Here is a 9,722-nt window from a genome sequence, read left to right as displayed (position 1 = left end):
CTTCCTCTCTACCACCTCAACCTCCCTCCCTGCCCCACACTCCTTGTTTCTCTCTCTCCCTCCCCCCTCTCCCCCTCCTCCTCCTCTTCTCCCTCCCTCCCTCTGTTGCTGCTTGACTTGCTCCTGACTTGTCCTCCCTCCCTCTCTATTCCACTCTACCCTGCCTCTCTTTCTCCTTCTCTGTTGTTCCCTTTCTCTTTCTCTGCTCTCTATGTTCAGCAGTGCAACATGAGGCAGTCTGTGGCTATCTGTCTGTTTGGACTCTCAGCTCTGCTCCAAGGTGAGGGACTTTCATTTTCTCTCTCTCTCTCTGTGTGTGTTTGTGTGTGTGTTTGTTGTGTGTGTTTGTTGGGCATGTGTGTCTGCAGGTGTGTGTCTGTACGTGTACGTACAGTGTGTGTGTGTACTGCATGTATCTGTGTGTGTGTGTGTGTGTGTGAGAGAGATCACTGTATGTATAGTGGCACTGCAGTGACAGTGAATTTACACAACTTTGTATAGACAGGGACACACAGCTTGTATGTTTGGGTGCAAGGCCATTGATATATGAGATAACTCAACCGTACAGTTCCAGCTGTATAGAAGAGAGAGAAGAGAGGAGAGGGAAATGAACAGAGAGGGAGGAGAAAAGAGGAGCAGGAATAAAGAGAGACAACAGAGAGGAACGATCACAGAGCTTACAGGTTAGGATGTTGTTCATCACAGTTGTAAAATCAAACCCTCCTGTCTGTTTTAATCCATTATTGGTTGATTTAATTCCTCTCCGCACCAGCAGCAGTATCTTAGATGGCTAACATCTTGTGACTGTATATTGATATGGTACCATCTAGTTACTGCATATTGATGCTCTTTCTGTGGGGTGATATTCACCAGAGTAATACAATACAATACATTGCAATACAACACAACAAATGAATCCCCAAAAAGGTCATTTACAAGCATTGTGGTGCATAATAGTATATTACATACAAACGCAACATGCTGCTATACAGACTGTACTCTACCGTATGTGGGCCTACATTCACTCGTTAGACATTGCTACAGAATTTAATCAACTGCACAGATACATTAAGTCTGATACAGTTGTGAAACGGGAATTAATGAAGTCAGTCCACAATGGAGCTGCTAGAAGTGAGGTTCCTGGTCCTCCTGTCTGTCTGTCTGTTTGTTTGTCTGAGTTTTTAGTGTTTAATGCGTCACTATTTCAAGCGTGGAATAGATCAGACGTTTTAACGACCACAGAAAGACTGTCTGTTACTGGTCGATCCCCTTAAAGGTAGAGTCAGCGAAATGACGTTGCACGAACAGCAGCGTAGATATTGCGATGAGCAAGATGCAAGACTTTGCTCTCACACAGTCACACACAGTATCTGCGTATGTGCACAGGTTCGCTTCACGCTATTACAACGTGGTAGCCAGGGGATCGAAAGAGAGGTTTAGCCTTGCTCTCCAACGTTTTTAGTTGTTGCGGAAATTGACCCACTACACTGTTTACTTTGTTAGTCTACGTCATATCGCTGACTCTACCTTTAACAATTAATGGGCCTGTCTGGATACTCCATCGATCTCTTTCACCCTCTCTTCATTCTCTCTCCTCTTGATTCTCCTCTTTCACCCTCTCTTCATTCTCTCTCCTCTTGATTATCCTCTTTCACCCTCTCTTCACATCCCCGCCCCCTGCCTCTTCCAGTCATCTATAAATCTCTGTATTTGTTTTCAAAGCAGCTTCGTTCAAAACCATTTGAAACCGTTCCGTTCAAATGATATCTTATTTTTTTTGGTGTCTCTGTTCTCATCATGTTTTTATCTCTGTCACTCCCTTCTCTATTCATATTTTGTTCTCCTACAGCTCATCTCTTCCCGCTGTTTTAGATATTCTTCCTCTCTATCAGTGCAATCATATCTCTTTCACTTTACCCCTTTCTCTTTCCCTTTCTATATATTTCTCTCTCTCATTTTTCCAGGGGCGCAACATTCACTGGGGACGGGGGGGAATGACCCCCCAAAATTCTGAAATTGCATTTATCATTGCATAGTGATACCAAAAACAGCATTGGTGTGCTTTAGGACCATGCGGACACCTTAGAGCGGTCGGGTATGCTGTTTGGAGGTTTCAGCCGGCTGGATTTAGGACCACCCGGACACCACAGAGCGGGCAGACAGGCTGTGTGAAGGCCAAGCTTCTGAAAGGCTGGCTGGACCAGCATAGGAGAGTTGAACAGAGGCAGCTGCTGTCAGTCCGTATGTGTTGTGCTCTTTCTCCGAGTTGTAAAAGCAAGCAGAGCAGAAACTGGCTACTCTTTAGTTGACTGGTGTAGCTGGCAAGATAACTGCTGTTTAACTTAACAGAAAAAAAACTAAATTAGTGTTTATTCCCAGTGCTGAGCTAGTAGTGTAACTGACATGTAACGTTAGCTAATGTTTCATCCCCTCTTGACTGAGGTGAATTAATTAGCTAGATAGTAGCTACCACAGCCAGTTCAGCTCTAGCCTGTTGCTACAGTATATATATATATATATATATATATATATATACACACTACATTACCAAAAGTATGTGGACACCTGCTCGTCGAACATCTCATTCCAAAGTCCCCCCCCCTCACCAAAGTTGCGCCCCTGCATTTTTCCTTCTGTCTTCTGGAATGTAGCTGTCTCTTTGTAACTGTAAATGTTATCTCCTCTGCTCCACTGTCTTCCTATTCTTTCCCTCTCGTCATTGCACTCTCTCTCTCCCGCTCTCCTCCCTCCTCCTCATCCCTTTCCCTCCTTTCTACTCCTTATCCCCCTCCTTCTCTCTTTCCCTCCCCCTCTCTCAGTCTCTGAGCAGGGTCCCCACCAGCGTAATCTATTGAGGGAGCTACTGAGGGACTATAACCGTATGGAGAGACCTGTGGCCAACGACTCTCTACCACTCACTGTCCGATTCTCCTACACTCTCTTACAAGTCATGAATGTGGTACGCTCCCATGTTCTCTTGCACACACACACGCACGCACGCACGCACGCACGCACGCACGCACGCACGCACGCACGCACGCACGCACGCACGCACGCACGCACGCACGCACGCACGCACGCACGCACGCACGCACGCACGCACGCACGCACGCACGCACGCACGCACGCACGCACGCACGCACGCACGCACGCACGCACGCACGCACGCACGCACGCACGCACGCACGCACGCACGCACGCACGCACGCACGCACGCACACACACACACACACACACACACACACACACACACACACACACACACACACACACACACACACACACACACACACACACACACACACACACACACACACACACACACACACACACACACACACACACACACACACACACACACACACACACACACACACACACACACACACTAATTTAACTGTCTTATCTTCTTCCAGGATGAGAAAAACCAGATCCTCACCACTAATGCCTGGCTTCAGATGGTGAGCATGTCTGTGTGTGTCCATGCATGTCCATGCATGCATGTGTATGCGCGTGTGTGACTCTGCATGTGTGTCCATGCGCGTGTGTGTGTGGCTCCCTAGCTGTGTTTAGACAGGCAGCCCAATTCTGATATTTTTTTCTCTAATTGGTCTTTTGCTCTGAAAAAGATCTGATGTGAAAAGATCTGATGTGATTGGTCAAAAGACCAATTTGTGGAAAAAATATCAGAATTGGTCTACCTGTGTAAACGCAGCCTCTGTAACCTTAATAATTTATTGACTGGATTTATATAGCAATGGTTTGACCACTACCTTCAGTGGAACCAGTCAGAGTACCCAGGAGTGAAAACCCTTCGCTTCACTACTGACCAGGTCTGGATACCTGATATACTACTGTACAACAGGTGTGGGTCTCTCTCTCTCTCTCTCTCTCTCTCTCTCTCTCTCTCTCTCTCTCTCTCTCTCTCTCTCTCTCTCTCTCTCTCTCTCTCTCTCTCTCTCTCTCTCTCTCTCTCTCTCTCTCTCTCTCTCTCTCTCTCTCTCTCTCTCTCTCTCTCTCTCTCTCTCTCTCTCTCGCTCTCTCGCTCTCTAAAAATGTATTTGTTTATTTAACTTAAAATATCAAGGCAACCAGCTGCAATAGGGTTTCTAGTTTGCTCAACAGAATAGCATAGATAGCAAGAGCTTTGCACACCTGGATTGTACAATATACTGAGTTAGGAAGGAAGCCTGTATCAATGTAGTGACTGGGTGCATTGATACACCATCCAAAGTGTAATTAATAACTTCATGCTCAAAGGGGTATTCAATGTCTGCTTTTTTATTTTTTACCCATCTACCAATAGTTACCCTTCTTTGCGAGGCATGGGAAAATCTCCCTGGTTTTTGTGGTTGAATCTGTGTTTGAAATTCACTGCTCGACTGAGGGACCTTACAGATAATTGTATGTGTGGGGTAAAGAGATGAGGAAGTCATGAAAAAAAATCATGTTAAACACTATTATTGCACACAGAGTGAGCCCATTGTTTAACACTATAATTGCACACAGAGTGAGTGAGTTTTTTTTTTTTTTTTTACTCCTGAACTTATTTAGGCTTGCCATAAAAAAAAGTTTAATACTTATTGACTCAAGACATTTCAGGTTTTCATTTTTAATTAATTTCTAAACATTTCTAAAAACGTAATTCAACTTTCACATTATGGGGTATTTTGTGTAGTCCAGTTACACAAAATCTCAATGTAATCAATTTTAAATTCAGGTTGTAACACAACAAAATGTGGATAAAGTCAAGGGGTTGTGAATACTTTCTAAAGGCACTGTAAGTGAATATGTTTAAAATGAATCTCTTTATGACAATACATTATAATAAATTACATATTAGTGATGAGTTGTTCGCGAATGAACGGCTCTTTTTGAACAGATATTTTTGGTGAACGTCGAGAACCGTATCGTATCTGTGAAAGAGTAATTCATTTGGCTCCCTGCTACTGCTGCCTTTTGAGCTCCAGTCAACCATTATCTGTAAATGGAAACATTCTCTGAAGATGTTCATTCCTCACTGCAGGAACAATAGGTATTGAGGAGAGAGCCAAGCAATCTAATTCCGTCTGGTAAAATGTATTTGAACTCACATTTCACTATCTGCATAATAGTAGGGAACATTTTAGGCTTTACATTAGAAATGTGCTATTTTTTATGGGTTTTCACACATTTTTATACACTACTAAATGAAGAGCCGTTAGGGAGCCAAATGAATGACTCATTACGTGAGTGGCGCCAAAAGATCTGGCTCACCGAAAATACTTGGGATGCTCATCACTAGTTAAACCCTAACACAGTGATCTGAAACTCCTGGTTTACAGGCCTGCAAGTCACATATTGCTGGCTTGCAAAGTTATGTGTAATTTCTTTCAGAATTCAGCCAGAGTGAGGATATCCAGATTAACAGATTGGATTAGTTTAGAAAAATGTATTTTATTTATCTTTGTGTAGCATAAGATTAATCAACCAAACAATGTGTGTGCAAAAACACAGGTATTAAAACAAACAATTCTGAAAATCATCTTGCAATAGAGCATGCTGGGAAATATGTTAATGATGGGCATGGCTTTGAGCAAACTAGAATTGAGTGTTGAGCAAACTATAAATCATATATTGCAGCTAGTTGCCTTGATATTTTAATTTGAATCAACTTCAATGCTATTTTGAAGTTCATTCAATTCACAGAATAACGCTGATTAAGCAACTGGTTAAGTTGGCTTTTTTTAAAGTGCACGCACGCACGCACACACACACACACACACACACACACACACACACACACACACACACACACACCTTGCTGATCTTTCTTTTTTGTCCATGTCAGTGCCCATGATAAGTTTGATGCCACCTTTAAGAGCTACGTGCTGGTCAACTCCAGTGGCTTCTGTGAGTACCTACCTCCAGGTACGTCTATAGATCAACCTTTTTTCTCTAATTGTATTGCTCTATGACCTTCCTCTCTCATTTTAGAGAGTGGGGTAAGTTGAGACAAAGGGGTAAGTTGAGCCACACTTGTTTCTAGGAAATCATACACAAAATGTATTATTTGATCAAATATTTGTCTGTGAAGGAAGAAACTAAATGGATAAAGTGGTAAGCAAGTTATGTCCAAAAAAAGTAAACTCATTTATTGTGTTTGAGGTTTCATGATGCTTATATCTAAACCAAAGTAGATAATTTAAAGATTGTTCTATACATCCGTTGGGGTCTCTATAAGCTTCAATATGAGGTCCTAAACCTAGCATGAAAGTGCATCCTTGTAGCTGTGTGGGCTAATATAATCAAAATGTTTGCCTTAGGGTAAGTTGAGCCAATGGCCATGGGCTGAATTGAGCATTATTTTGGACAAGCTGTGTTTTTAAACCTGTAGTGTTTACATTCAATCTGATTATTTCCAGGGATTCACAACATCCTGAAATATATGTAGATATCTTTGTTAGAAAGAATACTATATTTCCCTTGATGCTGAATGTAACAAATGGCTCAACTTACCCCACTTTCCCTTACCGGTAATGCAGTTCTCTCTCAATCTCTCTTTAATTTTCCCCCCCTCTCCCTTCTCTCACTCCCTCTCCCCCCACATCTCTCACCACCCCCCTCTCTCCCTGTCCCAGGTATTTTCAGCAGTGCGTGTGAAGTGGACGTGCGTTGGTTTCCCTTTGACGTCCAGCACTGTGAGCTGAAGTTTGGCTCGTGGACGTTTGACGGCTGGCTGCTGGACCTCCAGATGCAGGAGGCTGACCTGTCAGGATACATGTCCAATGGAGAGTGGGAACTGCTGGGTGAGAGACAGCTCTGTCTGCCCCCTGACCCAGCTTGTCCCTCCACACTTTACCCTCCCTCTCCTCTTTTCCATCCCTCTTGTATCTCTCTCTCCTCCGTCTTATTTTCTAATCTCTCACTCCCTCTTTCCTCCTCTCCCCCTCTTGTAGGTGTACCAGGTGATCGTCATGAGATATTTTACGAGTGCTGTACAGAGCCCTACTCTGACGTGACCTTTGTTGTGACCCTACGGCGGAGAACTCTGTTCTACGCTCTCAACCTCCTCGTCCCCTGTGTTCTCATCTCCTCCTTGACACTGCTGGTGTTCCTACTGCCAGCCCAATCGGGGGAGAAGATTGGTCTGGGTGAGGAGAGGGGGAGGAGGAGAGGGGGAGAAGAAGAGGAGGAGAGGGGGGGAAGAGGGAGAGGTGGAGGACAGGGGGAGGGAGAGGGTAAAAGGGAGCAGGGATGGAGACAGGAGATATGTTGGAGGTGAAAAGGGGAGGGCTGAGGCGCTGGAAAGTGTAAAATATAATGAACAGAGGGAAGATGAGGTGTAAGGGAAAGATAGAACAGACATAAATTATACTTCAGAGTGATGAAGTTTCTCCATCAGTAATTCTACAGCGGTTCAAGAAAACCTCTAGTGATTTTTACGATCAGATAGAGGGTTGAAATGGGGGGTGGGGAGGGACAGAGATGGAGGGAGAGAAGGGGGGTGGGGAGGGGAGGGACAGAGATGGAGGGAGAGAAGGGGGGTGGGGAGGGGAGGGACAGAGATGGAGGGAGAGAAGGGGGAGGGGAGGGACAGAGATGGAGGGAGAGAAGGGGGAGGGGAGGGACAGAGATGGAGGGAGAGAAGGGGGGTAGGGGAGGGACAGAGATGGAAGGAGAGAAGGGGGTTGGGGAGGGGAGGGGAGGAACAGAGATGGAGAGAGAGATGGATGGGTGGGGTGAGTTGGCAGAGAGATGGAGACTTGTACTACCCACAAGTATTGCTGTATTTCCCAGCGTAAATGTATCGTATTGCCCATCTCTCTCTCCAGGCATCACAATTCTTCTCTCTCAGACTTTCTTCATGTTGCTGGTGGCTGAGATTATGCCAGCTACCTCAGACTGCATTCCACTGATAGGTCAGTGACTGTGTGTGTGTCTGTGTGTGTGTGTCTGTGTGTGTCTGTGTGTGTGTGTCTGTGTGTAAGTGTACTATAATACTGTCTCTCCATCCTAGGTCAGTATTTTGTGAGTACCATGGTTACCGTAGGGATGTCAGTGGTGGCGACTGTAGTTGTACTTCAGTACCATCACCACGACCCCAACAGTGGAGACATGCCTCAGTGGGTAAGGCTCTAGGTCTGTCTATTGATCCTGAAATGTGTCTGTGACTGTCTGTGTGTGTTCCTCTCATATCTGTGACTGTCTGGACCTTCTGTATGTCCTGTCCTTTTTTCTCAGGTGTAGTTGGTTCTGCTGCAGCAGATTCCCTGGTTCCTCTTATCTACTTACTATATATTGTATGTGTGAGTGTATCTAATCTGTGTGTGTGTCCTCTCCCTCTCTCTCAGTTGGTTCTGCCACAGTAGGTCCCTGGGTCCTCTTGCCTACTCTCTCTGTGTGTGTCTCTCTCAGGTTGAGTTGGTTCTACTCCAGTGGGTTCCCTGGTTTCTGAGGATGAAGTGTCCAGAAGAGTGGGGCGAGCTCACACCCCACCACAGCCCCTCGAACCCCCAGACCAAGACCTTCTCCTCTCCCCCCACTACACCCACCACGGCCCCCTTAACCTTCCCCCAGAGCCTCACCTCTCTGCAGGCCAGTCTCAGGCAGCCCCTACCACACCCACTGTCCAATCCTACCCTCCAGTCCTATCCCAACCATAATCCAAACCCCCAGCCTAATATCCACCTTAACCCAAATCGAAATCCCCAGCCCCTTCTTAACCTACACCCCAGCCCTAATACCAATCTCCCCTCCACCCCCCACCCTCAGCCCAATGGACACCTGCCCTACATGAGCTTCCAGATTCTTCCTGAACCAGACCCTGCTGTCACCTGGAGAGGAGGAAGAGGAGGAGGAGGAGGAGGAGGAGAAGAAGAAGAAGAAAGAAGGGGTTCTGACACCCTGATCCTCCACCACCACCCACCCTCCTCCACAACGTTCAGTAGCCCCCCGCCACAACCCCCCACATCTCCCGACCCTGACCCCTCATCCTCAGGTTCCAGCTGTGTAGAGGACGGGGCTGGAGCAAGGGGAGTGGGTACGTGCCATGCCCAGGCCGGGGTGTTCCAGGCTGGGGAAGCGGAGGCCCAGCTCCAGGCCCTGCTGGCGGAGGTGCGGTTCCTGGCCGAGGGTCTCCGTGAGCAGGACCGCAGGGTGAGCGTGGCAGAGAAGTGGCAGTTTGCAGCAGTGGTCATCGACCGTCTGTGTCTGGTGGGGTTCAGTGTGTTCAACATCATCTGTACCATCGCCATCCTCATGGCCGCACCCAACTTTGTGGAGGCCGCCTCCAAGGACTTCTTCTGAGAAGGAGCCCCGCTGCTTCTAAATCGTTGGCGCCACTCCCAAAAATATGGCTAAAATGTACATACATATTTCTGCCGAGATGAGCTTTTAAGATCAGATTGACAAGTTACAATGTATATTTGTTGCATTTGATGCATTCAGAGTCTTTTGGGATTTTCATAGAGGTAAATGGAGATAGGCAAACCCATGCTTAAGCTTATTTATTTAAAGTCGTTATGCTGCATCTGTTGGGCTACAGGTTATAATGCTTTTAAAGATAAATTAATATTTCAAGTGTCAACATAATTACATTTTCATTCATTTTGGAGTAGAATGTCCTTTTAAAAAGTCACCAGAAGTGACCATCTAACAGTTGTTCTACAAAAAAAAAACATCCCGGGGGAGCATGCCCCCAGACCCCCCCGCACCCAGAAATGGGGTGGGAGACTATGCAG

General features: G+C 46.0%; 1 protein-coding gene across 1 annotated transcript; it reads left to right on the top strand.

The window, feature by feature from the left end:
* Nucleotides 1-203: 203 nt before the first annotated feature.
* LOC311125898 (neuronal acetylcholine receptor subunit alpha-7-like) lies at nucleotides 204-9,369 on the top strand. Its single transcript, XM_084158452.1, has 10 exons — nucleotides 204-280; nucleotides 2,820-2,959; nucleotides 3,417-3,461; nucleotides 3,756-3,865; nucleotides 5,831-5,910; nucleotides 6,621-6,788; nucleotides 6,939-7,133; nucleotides 7,815-7,901; nucleotides 8,000-8,109; nucleotides 8,398-9,369. Exons 1-10 carry the CDS (start codon nucleotides 229-231, stop codon nucleotides 9,286-9,288), a joined length of 1,878 nt encoding a protein of 625 aa, XP_084014578.1. The 5' UTR covers nucleotides 204-228; the 3' UTR covers nucleotides 9,289-9,369.
* Nucleotides 9,370-9,722: the final 353 nt, after the last annotated feature.

The sequence above is a fragment of the Coregonus lavaretus genome, assembly GCF_964263955.1.
Source record: "Coregonus lavaretus genome assembly, chromosome: 3".
Lineage (NCBI taxonomy): Eukaryota > Metazoa > Chordata > Actinopteri > Salmoniformes > Salmonidae > Coregonus > Coregonus lavaretus.
This window is presented reverse-complemented; position numbering and strand designations above follow the sequence as displayed.

Bases quoted from the DNA above. Each gene is read 5' to 3' on its own strand.
- LOC311125898 (XM_084158452.1), top strand. From the start codon at position 229: ATGAGGCAGTCTGTGGCTATCTGTCTGTTTGGACTCTCAGCTCTGCTC. The intron at 281-2,819 runs GTGAGGGACTTT...CCCCTCTCTCAG, and splicing joins ACTCTCAGCTCTGCTCCAAG to TCTCTGAGCAGGGTCCCCAC. The intron at 3,866-5,830 runs GTGTGGGTCTCT...TGTCCATGTCAG, and splicing joins GATATACTACTGTACAACAG to TGCCCATGATAAGTTTGATG.